Source organism: Carcharhinus amblyrhynchos, chromosome 18 (genome assembly GCF_965287045.1).
Source record: "Carcharhinus amblyrhynchos chromosome 18, sCarAmb.v2.hapA, whole genome shotgun sequence".
NCBI lineage: Eukaryota > Metazoa > Chordata > Chondrichthyes > Carcharhiniformes > Carcharhinidae > Carcharhinus > Carcharhinus amblyrhynchos.
In genome coordinates this window covers 11,459,180-11,478,898 of record NC_137341.1, presented here as the reverse complement: position 1 = coordinate 11,478,898, position 19,719 = coordinate 11,459,180, and the positions used below count along the sequence as shown (strand labels likewise).

Genomic DNA, 19,719 nt, shown 5'->3' with positions numbered 1-19,719 from the left:
CCTTTCTATATACCTAACTGGAACCTCTCAAACTCAGTTTTGCATTTGAGCTTGAGCCTCAGCACTTTGCTGAGGAGAGAGTTACAGATTTCCACCACCCTGCTTGCGAGGAAATGCTTCCTGACGGTGATCCCTTCACAACGAGTTAACTCCGCTATTTAATTAATGATCGACTTACCAGCTTTCCCCTTGGTGGATGCTTTTCTCCCGCGGCCTTTGTTTTTGGCTGCGCCATTATCAGTGCCCTGAGCACTTGCCTCCTTGCCGTCCACGGTATCTTTGCTGGATTTGCGGCTCTGCCGTTTGGTGTTGGGCACCAGCAGGGCAGGCGATGGCTCTGCACCTGTGAAGAGGAAGCCAGTCTCTGAATCAGACACTGACAGACATAGCACTTTTAACTTTTGTGCTACTCGTAACAGCAAAAGATTCAACGAATGGAGGAAATAAAAGGAAAACGCAAGGAGCTGGGGGTGGGGGGATGGCATTTTTGCCTGGACATGACATCACTGCACCCTCCACCAGACAGTGGTCACTGCTTCCAAATCTCAGGGACGCCTGCTACTTGAATCTGACAGATACAATTGCAAACCATTGCCAGCCAGAGTCTCTCCTATTCTGGAGAGTAGAACGGTGACAACAGAAGTGGAGAGAGAGACAGGGGGGGATAAAATCACTTCTTGGACTCTTCTGCCTTCCAAAATGTCTTAGTGACCAGAGGACTACGTAGGATTGAAGGGAGGAGTTGAGAGGGAAGGTTGGAAATGTTACGGGCAGAAAAAAAAATCTACCATCAAAATTATCTATTGCGTTTACTGTCACAGTAAAGGATCCCATTCCACTGTTCATTTGATGCTCTATTAAAACCAAGCTAACCTACTTTGGGTTGGTGGAAACAGCCTTTATATCACTCCAGTTCTCATTTATAACAACACAAATTCCCCAACCGCTCATCAAGAAAAAGTGAGTGCAAAACCACCGCAAAGTCCCTTCTGAGCCATTGGAAAAGGTTCTTGTCAAATGTCACAAGGCCATCCTTCTAACATGAATGGACTCAGCCTGATCTGAGGCCATCGGTTTTACGTACATTGAATCTTGTAGTCTGGAGGCAGGAGGCGAATGTGGGAAAGCGGAATGCGCCCAGTGTCCCCGTCATCAAACTCCACCGTGATCAGATCCTCATCTTCATCCGGGTCTGGACTCCCTGAACAAAGGGGAGAAGCAGAAGGGGAAAGAGGGTTAGGAGCAAAGCTAAGGGAAGGTCTGGAGATCTGGGTTGTAGCTGGAAGGGAATACATGGGCAGTTGGGTACAGCACAGTTAATGTCAGATAACATGTCATAGTAGTAAACAAAACCAGAAAATATACTCCCCTTCTATAGAAGAGTCTTATGGACTCTCTCCACAGATGCTGCCAGACCTGCTGAGTTTATCCAGCATTTTCTATTTTTATTACAGAAAATAACATTGGAAGATGATCTGCCCTGAAGTAAAGCTAGGACTGCATGAAGGGTGTTGGAAAATCCTCATAATGACATGTCTGACAAACTGGAACTTGAATGCATAATCTAGGATGATGCTCTGGTGCAGTACTGAAAGGCTGCCACACTGTCAGTGGCGCTGTCTTTCAACACGGGCATCAAATTGAGACCATACCTGCTCCTGGAAGTAAATATGAAAGGCTCCCAAAGCACCATTCAAAGAGGACTTCTGGCCAATAGTTATTCCTCATCCAATACTAAAAAGTATAGTATCTGGTCATCATATTGCTGGTTGTGGGATCTTGCTGTCCAAAAAATGGCTGCCATGGCTTCCACTTTATAACAGTGACTACACTTCAAAATGACTTCATTGTCCACAAAGCACTGGGGGACATCCTGAGGCTGTGAAATGCACGTAAATGCACATCTTTCTTTCAGGGTCACTAACCTGTTGATGGATTGTTATTCAGCTGGTTTATTGTGATGGTTTAGGAAAGATGAAAACAAAGTGTATCTTTCGTACACTCGTGATTAAGTAGGTCCGATAAGAAAACCAGCATTTGTGGAGCTGTCCTTAACAATGAGTGTTTGACAGTGTATCAATACAGCAGAACTGGTGAGCTTGGAAGGTGGTTACTCTGCAGGGTACAGTTTGGAAGCTGGGAGGAGCTGCTCTTATTTTGCACAGTCCATTAACTGTTGGCATTTACCGAGCATTAAGAAACCACCCCACCCTAGGCTTGCCAGGTGAGTATCACTGGAAAGGAATGGACAGTGTACACAATAATAACAACTCTGCAGTAAAACAGGCACTTCACAGGCATGCTATAAAACTAATCTGACACTGAACCACATATGGAGATATGAGGAGAGGGGAACCAAAAGCTTGGTCACAAACATTAAATCTCAAAGAGAAATGGGCCAAAATAAGATACAGAAAGGAAAGGAATCAAAGAGAGGCCATAAAAGTGATGGTTTCAGGTCTGCAGTAGCAGCTAAAATGCATATATGAATGGACAATGGTTACATGGGTACAGCAGAGATCCTTAAAGCCTTAGCCACGGGAAATGTTTGTGGGGTTAAGGGGATATGGCAGTTTTGAATCTTGTATCTAAGGAAGGATGTGTGGCCCTGGAGGAAGTCTGGAGGAGGTTCACCAGAATGATACCAGGAATGGAAAGCTTGAAGTATGAGGAGTGTTCGGGGACTCTGGGTCTGTACACGATGGAGTTTAGAAAGATGAAGGAGGATCTCATTGAAACTTCCAGAATACTGAATGGCCTGGACAGATTGGACTTAGGGAAGATGTTTCCATTACTGGGTGTGACTAAGATCCAAGGGCACAGCCTCAGAGTAGAGGGACAACCCTTTAGAACTGAGATGAGGAGGAATTTCTTCAGCCCCAAGGATGGGGAATCTGTGGAATTCATTGCCACAGAAGGCTGTGGAGGCCAGGTCATTGAGTGTATTTAAGATAGAGGTAGACAGATGACTTTTGATTGGAACGGCTTCAAAGATTGCGTGGAAAATCTTTTAAAAAATATCAGTAAATAGGAGGGGAAAAAAATCATTAAATGCCAATTGAGAAGTGGATGACCGGGAAGGAGTTAATACAATGTGGTGTTGACCAGCTGTGGAAAGTTGAAGTGCCTCATTCAATGGGGAATAGATTGTTATTTGAAAAGAAAGGATGTGGGGAGGCACCAGGCACAAGGCTGGAGAATGTCACTAAGTGAGCTGCTTATTTGGAGAGCTGCTGCAGCCGTGATGGGCTGAATGGCCTCCGCCTGCATTGTGAAGGTTCCCTGATGTGGAATTATGCTAAGCCTTTGGTAACTTTTTCATTCAACCCTAGATTTTTAAAACGATTTCAAAATGAGAACCATGTGGACTCAAGCTCAGGTGTTGGAAACAGGAATTCCTGGGTATAATAATAAAAACGCTCTAACATTCTCTTAATTAAACCAGGGAAAAGTCTATCAACAACCAATCATTTGAACACAACATGAAGTATGGTGCTGTCAGGTTTTAAATTTAAACCATTGCTCTCGAAGAATGTAGCATGCATTTTCTGATTGGATGTTTTGTCTCTGGTTATAATCATACACATGTGAGAGTTCACAGTGAAAATTAATATTACACCTCGAGTGAAAGCGTTGCCTGTAGGCTGCTTTCTGGAACCACTTAAAGCTGGAGCTAAACAGTGTGTTACTGAGCAGCGTAGAACACAGAGGGCCAGGTTCCATCCCAGCTGTGGTGGCTTAGCTGATCTCAGGGGGTGGGGGTGTGGGAGAAGGGCAGAGCTAGCAGCCACAGCACATTGGGATTCAGCATCCTTGCTAGAAAAGGGAGCACCTAGCCAGGGTTCCTGCTCCCGATTGCTAACCTTTCTCTTCAGTCAGCCTTGGACATCAGGTTGTGATCAGACTCATTGGTGACGCCTCCTGAGGGTCCTGTTTAGACCCTCACTACCCAGACTTACCCCAAAGAATAGCTCCTTAGAAGAACAGGGCCAATGCTCTGTGAATGCTCTTTCCAAATCTCTCTGTCTCCCTCTCATTTGAGACACTCAAAGGGGAAGCGATGCACAGTGGTATTGGCACTGGACTAGCAATCCAGAAACGCAGGGTAATGCTCTGGGAATCTGGCTTCAAATCCCACCACAGCAGATGGTGAGATTCGAACGCAGTAAAAATCTGGAGCTATAAATCCAATGTCGATTGTTGTAAAAACCCATCTGGTTCATTAATGCCTTATGTGTGACTCCAAGTCCACCGCAACACGGGAGACTCTAAATGCTTTCTGACCGAGCCCAGTGGGCAATTAGGGATGGGCAGTAAATGCTGCCCACATCCCATAATTAATGAATGAGGTATCTCGGGATGTTTCAACTATTCTGAAGGCACTACAGAATGGAAGTTCTCGGCATTGGATGTTGGCTGGAGCCCAACATCATCCCAGGATTTTAGCTCGGTTGGACAGCTGATTCATGATGCAGAGTAATGCCAAAAGCATGGGTTCAATTCCCATACTGGCTGAGGTTATTCATGAAGGTGCTGCCTTCTCAATGTTGCCGCTCACGTGAGGTGTGATGATCCTCAGATTAAATCACCACCAGTCGGCTCTGCCCCTCAAAGGAGGGAGTAATCTATGGTCACCTGGGACTTAAGCTTTACCTTTACTAGTGAAGGTTAAACTGAGCAGCTGACTGATGTTTTACTCCACTGCAACCCAACTCGTGAGGAAAGAAAAGGTTCAAAAGGTTTCAGTCATCCAAACATAGATTTTTTTTTAAATCATTCGTGGGACATGAACGTCATTGGCTGGCCAGCATTTACTGCCCATCCCTAGCTGCCCAAGGGCAGTTAAGAGCCAATCACATTGCTGTGGCTCTGGAGTCACATGTAGGCCAGACCCGGTAAGGATGGCAGATTTCCTTCCCTAAAGGACATTACTGAACCAGATGATTGACGATGATTTCATGGTCATCAGTAGATTCTTAATTCCAGATTTTTCTTATTGAACTCAAATCCCACCATCTGCCGTGGCGAGATTCGAACCCGGGTCCCCAGAACGTTAATAGAGTTTCTGGATTAATAGTTTAGCGATAATACCACAATAATGTTGGAGACGTCTCAGTTCTGACAAGGGCAGACCATCATCCTGGATGTAATATCCCCCTGGGATTGCTAATTTCTCTGCAAGATCTCACTCTAATGACGTCCATGGAATATTACAGTGCCATGGTGCTGCAGAAATCTGGAAGCGTTGCAAGTTATGAAGGAGTTCTGGAGGGGAGAGTAAACGGAGCCTCATAACACATTGAAGCAGTTGTGTGTGTGTGTGTGTGTGTGTGTGTGTGTGTGTGTGTGTGTGTGTGTGTGTGTGTGTGTGTGTGTGTTGGGGGGGAAGGGGGTAAAGTAATTCTGTTCAGAAATCAAAGGCATTTTATTTTTTTCTGCCTTACTAATGGAGACAGTTGTAGCTGTTGCATAAACACTCAACGTGTTGCGTTGTCTTGTACTGGATGCCTTGCACCTCTCTCCAGATGTGATTAGCCACCATCTTGAGAATCCCCTCAGCAGGAATGAAGATCAGGTCTGAGACTATTTTTTTAAAAAAAAGCTCTGAAACCTATTTTCAACACATTCCTAATCCAATCCAAGAGAGATTTTAAAAAATACACAGGAATGTCGCCAAACGTGCTTTTGGCTGCAGTACAGGGGGGAAAAAAAAGTAGTGGTTTTTCTGGTTCCTTTTATGTTGCCAGCTGCAAACGTTGGTGTTTCCCACTATAAAGGGAGCTGAGTATAGCAGATTTATGGCAATAATTAGAGGATAGCAGTTATCACAATGTCAGCGCACCATGATAGATTCCCGTATCACATTCAAGAGCAAAGTGATAAATCTGCCCTGATAGCAAACGGCCCAAACACTTTTATACAAAAAAAAGTTGCAAGCTGTGAAGACCTTCCTGTCAGTTTTCGGAATCACTTAACCATATTGGGCACTCCACTTAAGTGCAAGTTCCTTAATGATGATTTGTTCTAATCAATAGATTGGATCAAAAGGTTGTGCTGCAACCAGGAAAAAGCAAAAGAAAAACTTCTTAAAAGAGGACCTTTCCCGGCGTAGGATTTATCATAATGCATATGAACGATCTGACAAGTTCAGTGAGTGCTGAACTCAGCGAGATTAAAGTGAATGCTAATTTCTGGAGGAATCTCAGTGGATTTTGTTTTATTTGCTCCCGGGCTACGGGCATCGCTGACAAGGTCAGCTTTTATTGCCCATCCCTAACTGACCTTGAGAAGGTGCTTCATCTTCATGAACCGCTGCAGTCCGTATGTAGACACACCCACAGTGCTGTTAGTGGGGGGTGGGGTGGTGGGGGGGGGGGGGGGGGGGCTGGTGGGCGTGGTGGGTGGGTGGGTTCCAGAATTTTGACCCAGCGACAGTGAAGGAACAGCAATATATTTCCAAGGCAGGAAGGTGAGTGACTTGGAGGGATCTTGCAGATGGTGGTGTTCCCCATGTGTCTACTGCCTTTGTTCTTTTAGATGGTAGTGGTTACAGGTTTGTAAGGTGTTGTCAGAGAAGCCTTAGTGAGTCGTTGCAGTATATCTTGTAGATGGTACTCACTGCTACCATTGTGCATTGGTGGTGGGGGTGAATGTTGAAGGTGGTGGATGGAATGCCGATTTGGCTGAGCAAGCTGGCTGCCTTGTCCTGGATGGTGGCAAGCTTGAGTGTTGTTGGAGCTGCACCCATCCAGGCAAGTGGAGAATATTGCATCACACTTCTGACTTGTGCCTTGTAGATGGTGGAGGCTTTGGGCAGTCAGGAGGAGAGTCACTCTCTTCAGAATTCCCAACCTCTGACCAGTCCTGTAGCTACAGTATTTATATGGCTGGTCCAGTTCAGTTTTAGGTCAATGTTGATTGCTGGATGTTGACAATGGGGGTTTTTATGATGGTAATGCCATTGAATGTGATGGGAAAGGCGGATAGATTCTCTCTTGTTGGAGATGGCCATTGTCTGGCTCTTGTGTGGCATGAATAATTCTTGTCATTTGTCAGCCTGAGTTAGGTCTTCCTGCACACTGGCACAGACTACTTCATCCATAAGACCATAAGATCTAGGAGCAGAATTAGGCCACTTGGCCCACTGGGTCTGCTCCATCATACAATCATGGCTGATGTGATTCTCATCCCCATTCTCCTCCCATCTCCCCATAACCCTTAATCCCCTTTTTAATCAAGAACCTATCTATCTCTGTCTTAAAGACACTCAATGACCAACACTCAATCCAATCAGGTTGACTCAGTTTCTCTCCCAAGTGGCTGTTTTTTGAAGTTAGGGCCTAGACCAGTGACTCCCACAATTTGGTATAAGGGATGTTTGGGCATTGGGGGAGGGGGGGGTGGAGTTGGCGGGTGGTGGTGATGGCAGCGGTGGGAGGGGGTGGTGGGGCAGCAAGAATAAAGCAAAACAGCCAGGAAGAAAAACAGGCATGTTCAAGGCAAGCACAGAGGTTGCCTGTGTGGAACTTGTTCACTCCCCTCACCTTCTAAAGAACTGTCAGCAAAAAAAACCCTTCAGGTGCTTGTATCATGGGATGGCATAGCTGGTTCCCAGGCCCCTCTGGTCAAGACTCTCTGCTTCACAAGCATCTTAGAGCTTGTGACACCAAAACTTATCCCATGAACCCCAGTGAGAGTCTTGACCCATGGTTTGGGAACCCCTGGCCTAGATAGTTAGCATTGGCTACTTATTCGTCAAGATACTGTCTGATCTCTTTCAGAAGAGATCGTAAACAGAAGCCCAATTTGCCTTCTCAAAGTGAGCATAAATGTCACTGTTTCAAAAAGCACAGTGTCCTAACCAACAACCACTATTACTTAAAACATAACAATTTATTCAGTCAATATCTCATTGCTGTTGTGGGATCTTGCAATATGAAAATTGACTGTCACACTCCTATACCAGGACAGTGTCTACACTTTAATAATACTTAATTCACTGGCATGCCCTGAGGTCCTGGAATTTATTATATAAATGCTGTGTTCTTGGTCTGGTTAGTCACAGACTCATATTTTTCAGTGGCTTGTGATCGGGTATCAGCCAATCATTTCCCACTCTCCCTGTCTGGCCCAGGAATACTGGGCTGGACTGTACGAGACAAGTGGATATCAGTTAACAAAGTGTAGGAAGGGAGTGTGTCTGGAGTCCAGGCTCTATCTGTCTGCACTGTACTCACTGGATAAACTCACTGCTGACCGAGTCCTGGGCACAGTACTGAATTAGCCAACTGGACAACGCTCCTCCATTCTCCAAGTCTTTTTATGTTCCACTGCAGACCTCCCCTCATCTCTCCTTTAGCTCCTGACACGGTGGCACAGTGGTTAGCACTGCTACCTCACAGTGCCAGGAACCCAGGTTCAATTCCCGGCTTGGGTCACTGTCTGCGTGGAGTTTGCACATTCTCTCCGTGTCTGCATGGGTTTCCTCTGGGTGCTCTGGTTTCCGCCCACATTTTAAAAGACGGGTTGCTTAGGTGCATTGACCCAAACAGACACTGAAGTGTGGTGACTAGGGAAACTTCACAGTAACTTCATTGCAGTGTTAATGTAAGCCTCACTTGTCACTAATAAATAAACTTTACTTTGAGCCCATCTTCACTCTCCTCTTCTCATCCTCTGCTCCAACTCCTCCCTCCTGTACCTCCCACTCAATTCCCCACCCTATCCCTCTCCCCTCGCTCTCCTTCAACTCCCCTTCCCTCCCCACCATCGCCTCCCTACTCCTGACTACTTAACCTATCCTCCAACTCCCCTTTAGCTCTCCTTCACCTCCCCACTCTACCCCCTCTCCCTCTCCTTCAACTCACCTCTCCTCACTTTCCTATAACCCCCACCCTCTCACTGCCCTCCCCTCTCCTCTGACCCCTTTCCTTCTCATCCCCTCCTCTTCTCTCACCCCCTGCTTTGTACCTCATTCTGCTAATGAGGAATGTGGAAAAGATATGTTCTTGTGCTTGTGGGGGGAAATCAGTCTGCATGCAAAGCAGAACAGCTGATCCTGCGATCAATGAACTTCAAGGCAAACGCATTAGAGCCTTCATCGCTGATTCAGCACTAAGCCTCACTCTCAGACTTCCCACACGGCAAGTTTGGATGTCAGTAAGTTTTTCACTGATGACAGTGTGACAAGACAGGACTTCCATCTTGCCGTTCAGTGAGAGTTACAAATAAACAGTGACAATACCTCTGACCACGGTTCCTGGGTAGAGACAGCGGTACTGTTGGCTCCAGTAAGCAGCAATTCGGGTTCCCTCGGGCAACAGCCTCACAGACGAGGGCTTAACGTCAATGATCTGCTTCGGAAGGATATTCGAAGAGAAACAAGATATCTAAAATTAAAGCTGCATTTAAATTTCAGCTCAGTTACATTCTGACAAAGTGAAGGCTGATCTCAACAGGAAGCTGATATTCTCGGGCCCTCGCTCAGTGAAAAGGTTGTGATTTCGGAGGGCGGCAAATCAATTCATTCAGTAACACTGGACAGGGTTTCACTAACATAGACGATAGGAGCAGGAGGAGGCCATTCAATTCTTCAAGTTCTGCTCCACTGTTCATCACGATCATGCCTAATCGTCCAACTCGATAGCCTAATCCTGCTTTCTCCCCATAACCTTTGAACCCATTTGCCCCAAAGGAGATGGGCAAGAAGGGGTTAGTGAAACTCTACCACCTTTCAATCTATACCTGTGACCTCTTGTTCTAGACTGCCCCACAAGGGGAAACATTTTGGCTTCATCTACTTTATCAATCCCTTCTAGCATTTTATATACCTCGATCAGATCCCCTCTCATCCTTTTAAACTCCAGCGAGTATAAGCCGGCACTGTTTAATCTCTGGGGGAATTTTACTGATGGTGGGACTGAAATTAGACAGACCCTGGGCCCACTGAGATGAGCAGCCAGTCCAGTCTAAGGAAGCTTCCAGCTAAATGAAGGCAGCCTCCCAGCGACAGCCCAGTGAGTGTTTATGGAGGGAAGGTTATTCTAAAGGAAAAAGGTGTCCGCAGGCAGGACAGGGCAGAGTCCAGAAGACGAGCTGGTTAGGGTGCACTGGCTGTGCTAAATTCTCCCTCAGTGTATCCTAACAGGTGCCAGAGTTTGGCGACTTGGGATTTTCACAGTAACTTCATTGCAGTGTTAATGTAAGCCTACTTGTGACGCTAATGAATAAACTTCACCAGAAAATGATCCTTAATTCAAAGTTGTGACAAAGACTTCAGATGCAATGAGGAGTTTTGAGCCATTTTAATCCGACAGTTTGCCCCCTGTCTGGGCTCCAAATGAGTGATTTCACTTTGCTATCTGCACACCCAGGTTTGAGGAAAAGCTGACATCTGGCGGTAACTAAGTCAAGAAATGTGTTGGGACAGCACGTTCGAAACCAAATCTTTGAGGAACTTTTATCTGTAATCGAAAACAGTTAACAAGCCTCTCACCGCTTCCTGCAGGAGCTGTTCCAAGGAGTAGATGTGAGGACGATTCCCCCTCTCTCCCTCTACAACCACACGGTATCTAAAACAGAAATGTTTGCGTGTTAGGAGCAGCAGGGTGTTTACACAAAACTTGTTGAAGAGGGTTTGAAATAAAGGAGACTTGGCTTGAATCAAGTCCAGGATTTGTCATTTTAATCTCAATGGGAGATTCACACTGCCAAATAAATACAATTGTCTCTTTCCCTGGTTTTATCCAATAAAATCCTATTTTCTATGATAATATGAAGGACATTTTGTAGGTCACTACCGAATGTTATCATCTGAGTTGAGTGACCCTGTTAACTGCTCCATTGGTTAATGCCAGAAGAGTGGCGCCCATATACAAACTGATCTCAACTTTGTTCCACATGACATTGCCCCAGTGAATCTCCCTCTGTGTGTACAAACAAAACACATGTTTGTATCTCCCCGCTCTCTGTTCCAGAAGGTGATGACGTATTGTTGTATATGAGGACAGACGGGCCTTGCAGAGTTAGTTACATGAAACAGAAAGACATTTCGACATTCACTCAGCACGTCCAAAGTACTCCAAGGCAGTTCTGGCTGGAATGAAATGGTCAGAGCTTCTTTACTGAAGGAACACTCAACAGGGATTTCACTCTTTGGGTCACTTCAGTTTTATACAAAAAGATTATGTATAAAAAGGGTTATATATCTCTCCACACAGTACCTTTATGTTTATTTGGAAGCACAAACTTTTGGACTCCTGCTCATTCATCAGGTTAACTCGCCTGATGAAGGAGCAGCGCTCCAAAAGCTTGTGATACCAAATAAACCTGTTGGATTTTAACCTGGAGTGTGAGAATTTTTACTGTGCCTACCCCAGTCCAAAGCTGGCATCTCCACATCATAGTACCTTTAACATTGGAAACGACTCTCATATACATAGCACTCTTCATACTCTCAGGGCTTCCCAAAGTGGAGTACTTCTAGAAATATTCCCACTGTTTGCTGTGGCAAACACAAACAGCCAATTTGCACACAGCCAATTTCCAGAAACAGCCATGTTATCACAGCTGGACCATCAGTCTGTGTGAGGTGGATTGAGAGACAATTATTGGCCAGGACACCAGGGAGACTTCTTCAGCTCTTCTACAAGTAGCACCATGGGATCATCCAGATTGCAGACGGGCCTTGCTTAAACATCTCACCTGAGAGTGCTCCCTTCAGCACTTCACTGGGGCATCCATTGATATTATAAACTCAATCCCAACCTTTTGACTTTGAGACAAGAGCTGCTGCCACTGAGGTACAGCTGGCCCCAGATGTAGTGCTGCTATTCTAGCACAGACTAGCTCTGCTCTGATCCACGTTGCGTTCCTCATGCACGCTACATTTATTTTTGTTTCAAACCCTCTTTGTTGAAAATATCCCTTGAAGTTGAAAATTAATCGTTTGAATTGAAGAAGATGAAATGTATTAATTTGTTTTGGACCTATTACAGGACAGTCATTGTTTCTGCTGAGTTCAATCCTAGTGCATATCAGGCACATGATTACAGCATGGTATCACAGTTACTTCCCCATAATGCAGCTATTGAAACCAGGCAGACATAACGCGCCACCAATATATGCTCCCAGCCTCATTAGGGTTCTTTCATTTCTTGCACTGGATGTTCGATTGGGGACACAAAGTACAGACATGGTTTGTGAATTACATCAGGGACCTGTCTCTCACTGCCCCAGAGTACAGAACGGCTGAATCATCTCGTCAGCTTTGACTTAGTCAATAGCACGCATGGGTCAGAAGGTTACAGGATCAGGCTCTGCTCTCAGAGACCTGACCGCGTAACATAGGCTGCTAAGGGAGCGCCGCGCTGTCACAAACACTGAGATGTGGAGATGCCGGCGTTGGACTGGGGTGGGTACAGTGAGAAGTCTCACAACACCAGGTTAAAGTCCAATGGGTTTATTTGGAATCACAAGCTGTGATCATGATTTGTGAGACCTACCTCTCCATTCATCTGATGAAGGAGCAGCGCTCTGAAAGCTTGTGATTCCCAATAAACCTGTTGGACTTTAACCTGGTGTTGTGAGACTACAAACTTGTGAGGTCCTGGGCTGTAGGGGTGAAGGATATGAGCCAGGGGGGAGTGCGTGGGGGGCTGATAAATGTTAAGATGTTTACGTGAGCCTGAATTGACACGAAGGCAGGTTTCCTGTCCAAATTCAGGGTGGTGGGTGCGCTATTGATGCTAGTCAATCAGAGGTCTACAACTTCAGAGAAACACCTGGTTGGTACAATGGAAATAACTGGGAGGCTGCTTCAACAAGAAGGTGCCCTCCCGGAAGGAGGGGGGGCTGGGTGCAATAGCCCAGTGGTATTATCACTAGTCTATTAATCCAGAAACTCAGTTAATGTTCTGGGGACCTGGGTTCGAATTCCACCACGGCAGATGGTGGAATTTGAATTCAATAAAAAAATCTGGAATTAAGAATCAACTGATGACCATGAAACCATTGCCAATTGTCAAAAAAAAACTATCAGTTCACTAATGTCCTTTGGGGAAGGAAATCTGCTGTCCTTATCTGGTCTGGCCTACATGTGACTCCAAAGCCAGAGCAAAGTGGTTAATTCTCAACTGCCCTCCAAGGGCAACTAGGGATGGGCAATAAATGCTGGCCAGCCAGTGATGCCATGTCCCACGAATGAATAAAAAAAACTCAGGCAAGCTGGTAAGGGGCACCTTAAGCACTGGTCCCGCTCTTGGGTTCTTGCCCCTCAGCAGCTGTTCTGTCCCATCCTTTTGGAAAATCCTAATCTGCCTCCTAAACTTACCTTTATCAAGGCCAACTTCTGTTAAGCCCCGTGCTCTGCCCATCTCAACAGCACCAGGACTCTCCTCGATATGAATTGATTCTAACCCTGGAAATTGTCACAACCTGAGGAATGAGCAATTTCTCTCGACTGGAAGCCAGCAGCATAAAGTGTGCCCGTGTGGGTCGAGGAGTAACCGGGCCACAGATTCAGTTATGCCAGGTATTTGTCGCATGCCAGAAGCAGGAGAATCCGACAAAATGGCAGACAGGCCTCGGGGTGGTCAGAGTGCCCTCGGGCACTGCCGCTACACCGCCCAGCCACCTGCAATTCTCCATTGTCAGGTTTTGCAGAAAAGCTGAAACATTCCCCTCTAAATGTTTAAACAACGCACACTTCAACCTTTTTGCTGAATTATATAGCTGCCAAACTTACATATCAGGAGAATGGACAGTTTTCACGTAGCCAGCATAAAGCAGCTTGTCGTCCATTGGAATCAGCACTCGAAGACCGTCCTTCAGCTCATCCTTGTCAATCACACACGTGCGTGGAGCTGTGGAAACAGAGAAATCTCTCAGTGATGCCTTAGTGACAAACCACTGCATTCACCCCTAACGGAACTGAATTCCCTCGACAACCGTAAAACAACTTGTAGCTATCGAATGCCTTCAACGGATCAAACCATCCTGAGGTGATTCCCACAAGCATTTTCCAACAAAACTTGATACCCAGCCACGCAAGGAGATATTAGGAAAGGTGACCAACAATTTTGGCTGGGATTTTCCAGCTCTGTTTGCTGTCAAAATCTTCCAGTCGTGTCTCTCCCCCCAACAGGAAAGACAACGGGCGTTTGGATGGCCCACTGCATCTCATGTGGCAAGGCCAGAATATCCCAGCCTTGGTCAGGGGAAGAACTTTCATGGAGTGTCCTAAATGAGCGGGCAAGAGGTGGCGATGGCCAGAGAGGGAATTCTGAAGCTTCACGGTCAGATGGCTGAAAGCACAATGGTGAGGAGGTGACAAAGTGAGGTGAAACAAGGGGCCAGAATTGGATAGAGAGCGCAGATTTTCTGGGGTTTTAGGGCTGGAGGTGGTTGCAGAGATTGGGAGAGGTGAGGCCTTTAGCATGGCGTAGATATCTGCATCAATCCCACATGAACCCTATGATTAAGGTCCCTCTTCCTGGGAGCAATCAGCTCGTGTGGAAAGAGGTGACAAAGCATCAACTGCTAAGGATTTTACAGGCACAGGTCCGACTACTGGAAACATCTCCAATATCCCCAGATCGTGAATCAGAGACCAAAAGAGAAAATGCTGGAAAATCTCAGCGGGTCTGGCAGCACCTGTAAGGAGAGAAAAGAACTGATGCTTCCAGTCCAGTAACCCTTTGTCAAAGCTAAAAGGCATAGAAAGTGGGAGATATTTATACTGCAGAGTGAGGAAATGAAAGATGAGTCATAGCCACTTTACGAAGGGTCAACTGGACTCAAAACTGTCGCCCTTTTCTCTCCTTACAGATGCTGCTAGACCTGCTGAGATTTTCCAGCATTTTCTCAATTGGATTCAGATTCCAGCTTCCGCAGAAATTTGTTTTTATCCAGTGAATCAGAGGAAAGGAAATTTTAGATGTGTTTAAGAAGAAGCTTGAAATGCAGGGGAGGGAGAAAGGACTAGAAGGGCAGGATGAGGTGGGGGTAAGGAGGGAGATGGAGGGTAGGATGAGGTGGGGGTAAGGAGGGAGATGGAGGGCAGGATGAGATGGGAGTAAGGAGGGAGATTGAGGGCAGGATGAGGTGGGAGTAAGGAGGGAGATGGAGGGCAGGATGAGGTGGGAGTAAGGAGGGAGATGGAGGGCAGGATGAGGTGGGGGTAAGGAGGGAGATTGAGGGCAGGATGAGGTGGGAGTAAGGAGGGAGATGGAGGGCAGGATGAGGTGAGGGTAAGGAGGGAGATGGAGGGCAGGATGAGATGGGAGTAAGGAGGGAGATGGAGGGCAGGATGAGGTGGGGGTAAGGAGGGAGATGGAGGGCAGGATGAGGTGGGGGTAAGGAGGGAGATGGAGGGCAGGATGAGGTGGGGGTAAGGAGGGAGATGGAGGGCAGGATGAGGTGAGGGTAAGGAGGGAGATGGAGGGCAGGATGAGGTGGGGGTAAGGAGGGAGATGGAGGGCAGGATGAGGTGAGGGTAAGGAGGGAGATGGAGGGCAGGATGAGGTGAGGGTAAGGAGGGAGATGGAGGGCAGGATGAGGTGGGAGTAAGGAGGGAGATGGAGGGTAGGATGAGGTGGGGGTAAGGAGGGAGATGGAGGGCAGGATGAGGTGGGGATAAGGAAGGAGATGGAGGGCAGGATGAGGTGGGGGTAAGGAGGGAGATGGAGGGCAGGATGAGGTGGGGGTAAGGAGGGAGATGGAGGGCAGGATGAGGTGGGGGTAAGGAGGGAGATGGAGGGCAGGATGAGGTGGGGGTAAGGAGGGAGATGGAGGGCAGGATGAGGTGGGGGTAAGGAGGGAGATGGAGGGCAGGATGAGGTGGGGGTAAGGAGGGTTTCTGTGCTGTAAAATTCTATCTGCACTGATTGAAGAAAACATCTACTTGAAAAAACAGGGTTGTCCAAGCATAGAGAGTTTTTAAGATAGTAATCTTTCTGTGAGGCCATTTGTAAATAAAAAATGAGGCTTTTAATGGATTGCCAATAATTCATCTTGTCAGGTAAAAGGGAAAGAAAAAAGATCAGAGTTAACATTTAATATTCTGAGAACAACCAGCCCATTATGTAAAGTAATATTTCCTCGCAAAGGACTTGTTCACAGCTGTGACTCCGTCACCTGTCAAAATGCAAGCATCCAGAAAGAAGTAAGGAGGGATAGTGAACACAGAATCGAATGAAAGGTGCACAAAGGGCAAAGAGGGGGGTTTATTTAGTGGAGGAAAAAATAGTCATCTCAATAGCTGAGCACGGCCACAGGAGTGAACAAAATCATTTGTAAAGAGAAAGTGACAATGTGTAAAACTACCCAGCATCTGAATTAGTTTTGGCAGAAAAAGTTCCACAGTGTTTATTGTCACAACCACATGGAGTTATGATGCAGCACAATCGTCTACTGCCATTTTCACTGGGCACTGAGTTTGGACTCACTTCCAATTTAAAACGATGGCCTTACAAGCAGCCATTCTGTTACTGGGACTTGTTCTTTTTAGCAGGGACATCTGCTGAACAACTAACTTGAGAGACATTCGTCCAAGAGCAGCGTGGTGGCACAGTGGTTAACACTGCTGCCTCACAGCACTAGGGACCTGGGATGGGTCGCTGTCTGTGTGGAGTCTGCACATTCTCCCCGTGACTGCGTGGGTTTCCCCCGGGTTCTCCGGTTTCCCCCCACAGTCCAAAGATGTGCAGATTAAGTGAATTGGCCATGCTGAATTGACTCATAGTGTCAGGGAGACTAGCAGGGTAAATACCTAGTGGGGTTACAGGCCTGGGTGGAATTGTTGTTGGTGCAGGCTCGATGGGCCGAATGGGCTCTTTCTGCATTGTGGGGATTCTATGTTTTAAGTATTGTGGCCACTAAATGTTAGAATCTAATAGGTTCTGTTTAATGAGTGTTAAACATCCAGTACCTGGAAGGTGAACGTATGCTGGATGTTGGATTTGTTAATGTATTCAGTTGCATGTACGCAGCCAGCACTGGAGGGGAATGAACTGGGAGTGTTTGCAAATTGAAAATAAACCTGAATAAGGTAAAGGGTAGCACTGGATTCATTTTTCTATCATATGCAGTTAATGGAATTATTTTTGCTGATGTACGTTCTGAGGATTGTTATCTTTAGTCAAGCCAAAATCAGATATGTAGCACAATAGGCAGAGTGTGGAATAGTTCGGGTTTTGTTTCACTGCCAACGGGAAAACCTTAATCCAGCTCAAAGTAAGGAATAAATTGGAAAAATATTACTCAGCAAAAAAAACCCCAGACATTTACATTTTCAAAGTTCCTGTACAATGCAAAACATGACCATCAGATCCTGAAATAAGCTGCTGACAATCCCAACGATTGTCTGCTGGTGCCGGAATTCTCCCATCCTCCCGCCACTGGAATTCTAGCGGGAAGGGGTGGGGAATGTGTGTGGGGTTGGGGACGAGGGCACTCCATGTTTGTAAAGGTCCATTGAAGTCAAGCGGAAATCTCCGGTTTCCAGCCAGGCACGGCCGGAGAATCCCACCCCACGCACCCTGATCAGAGTTCGGCAAGGTTGCAGAATATTTTACCGACTAACCTGGTGTGGAGGGCCTCTCAATGAGCATGCTCAGTGGCAGGTTCTCATCTTCCGAGAAGCTGCTGTCTTGATTCTGCTCAAAGTCCTCATCAGCCGCCATACTCTCCATCAGTTTACTGACAGCACCGCCTTTGGAGCGTGCCTGCTGGAAGACCAGACAAACTGCTAGAAAAATGCTTAAGCGTCATATTTTGGTGTTGTTATTTTCTTTAATAAATCACACTAAGTATCCCCCATCTCCACCACCCTCCTCATCCAGCAGGCACCCAACTCAGTGTGGGAGTGATGTTCCACAGGTTCTGGTTTCAGAATGATACCTCGCCCAAGGAAACAGTGCATGGTCTGAGTGTACCACAAGTAAATTCTAACCAACGGCAAGGAAATAAAAAACAGATTATCAGTTACAGTCATGTGGGATAAATACTGGCCAAGGAAACAGAGCCATTGGACGTCATACAGCCAAATAAGAGGGAGATGGGGTGTCTATTCAAAGCCTCAATTAAAAGAAAGTGCCTCCAATAGTGCAGCACTCCCTCAATACGGCACTGAAGTGTCAGCTAGGATCATGTGCTCAAGTCTCTCGCGTGGAACTTGAACATACGAGCTCGTGGCTCAGAGCTGACAGTGTGATGGTATCCATTAAGCCACAGCTAACACTCTAAGTGTAGGCAAAGGCACAAATGTTTGGTAAGGAACAGCAGGAGGGGAGACCGAGGAGGTCCCACCTGCCCTTTTAGGTGGACAGTTGTTAGAATTTGCCTGTATCCAAGAGTTGGTTGCAATCTCAGTGATTACCACACTTTGTGTTAACACCAGTTATTAGCCAGAGCAGTGGGAGTAGAAATGATAGCTGACATGTTGGCTACATCTCACATCAGGTATTGGCCAGAACTGTGGAAATGCACAAGGAGTATCACTTTGAGATAAGAAGATAAGAAACAGGAGCAGGGTCGACCATTCGGCCCACCCAGCCTGCTGCACCATTCAATATGAACATGGCCAATCTTAGGCTTCATTTTCCTGCCCGCTCCCCATATCCCTTATTTCCCTGAAACACCAAATCCGTCTACCTCAGCCTTAAATATATTCAATGATAGAGCAGCCACAACCCTCCGGGGCAGAAAATTCCAAAGATTCTCAACCCTTTGAGTGAAGAAATTTCTCCTAATTTCAGTCCTAAATGACTAGCCTCTTATCCCGAGGTTGTGCCCCTGTGTTTTAGATTCCCTGGCCAACCTCCAATGGTAACAACCTTGAGACGAGTGGCGCTGGAAAATCCCGCCCAACATCTACAAGTTTGATCACCTTGTGTCTGCAAGAGAACTTGGTTGTGTGAACCTATTGGATAAGCCTAATAGTCAATATGTTATCAGTGTTTGAGTAATAAATGGACATGTGGATTCTAGTCTGAATCACAAGGAATTATTCATCTACATTTAAAACATTTTCTAACAATAGTTAGAAGAGGTTACTGGGCGGCACAATAACACAGCGTTGGTGGCACGGTAGCACAGTGGTTAGCACTGCTGCTTTACAGCTCCAGGGACCTGGGTTTGATTCCTGGCTCGGGTCACTGTCTGTGTGGAGTTTGCACATTCTCCCCGTGTCTGCGTGGGTTTTCACTGGGTGCTCTGGTTTCCTTCGAAGAGCAGTTGCTGCAAAATGAGGTTGTGAAAGATGCAATGGAAATGCAACTCTCTCTTTCTTACACAATGAATTGAATATTTATTCAACATTCCGACTGGGGTAAGGATCTTTGAGGCTACTCTGGGAAATGGATCCACTTGATATGTGCCTCAGTTTAAAAAAAAGAAACAAGATGCTGCTTTGTGTGAGAGGGTTCTTGTCAAAACAGGCTCCAAAAACGTCTTGTGAAGTTTTAAGTTTGAAGTTTATTTATTAGTGTCACAAGCAGGCTGACATTAACACTGCAATGAAGTTATTGTGAAAATCCCCTAGTCGCTACACTCTGGCGCCTGTTCGGGTACACTGAGGGAGAATTTAGCGTGACCAATTCACTCGGCGGCTAAATAACACCATCTTTCGAACTGTGGGAGGAAACCGGAGTACCTGGAGGAAACCCATGCAGACACGGGGAGAATGTGTAAACTCCACACAGACGGCGACCCAAGCCGGGT

The 19,719-nt window shown here is 46.3% G+C and overlaps 1 protein-coding gene across 11 annotated transcripts in view; it reads right to left on the bottom strand.

Annotated features, from left to right (window-relative positions):
• tnrc18 (trinucleotide repeat containing 18) overlaps positions 1–19,719 on the bottom strand; it is a 162,899-nt gene that overhangs the window by 16,931 nt on the left and 126,249 nt on the right. For 6 of the 11 annotated variants that reach the window (XM_080206366.1, XM_080206369.1, XM_080206375.1 and 3 more), the window contains 6 exons: positions 17,582–17,726; positions 13,745–13,862; positions 10,496–10,571; positions 9,245–9,353; positions 1,085–1,279; positions 179–376 (listed from right to left, as the gene is read on the bottom strand). In XM_080206366.1, the coding sequence (XP_080062492.1) occupies positions 179–376; positions 1,085–1,279; positions 9,245–9,353; positions 10,496–10,571; positions 13,745–13,862; positions 17,582–17,726 (841 nt within the window). The remainder of the gene's footprint in view (positions 1–178; positions 377–1,084; positions 1,280–9,244; positions 9,354–10,495; positions 10,572–13,744; positions 13,863–17,581; positions 17,727–19,719) is intronic. The other 5 variants (XM_080206372.1, XM_080206373.1, XM_080206371.1 and 2 more) reach the window with 4 other exon arrangements.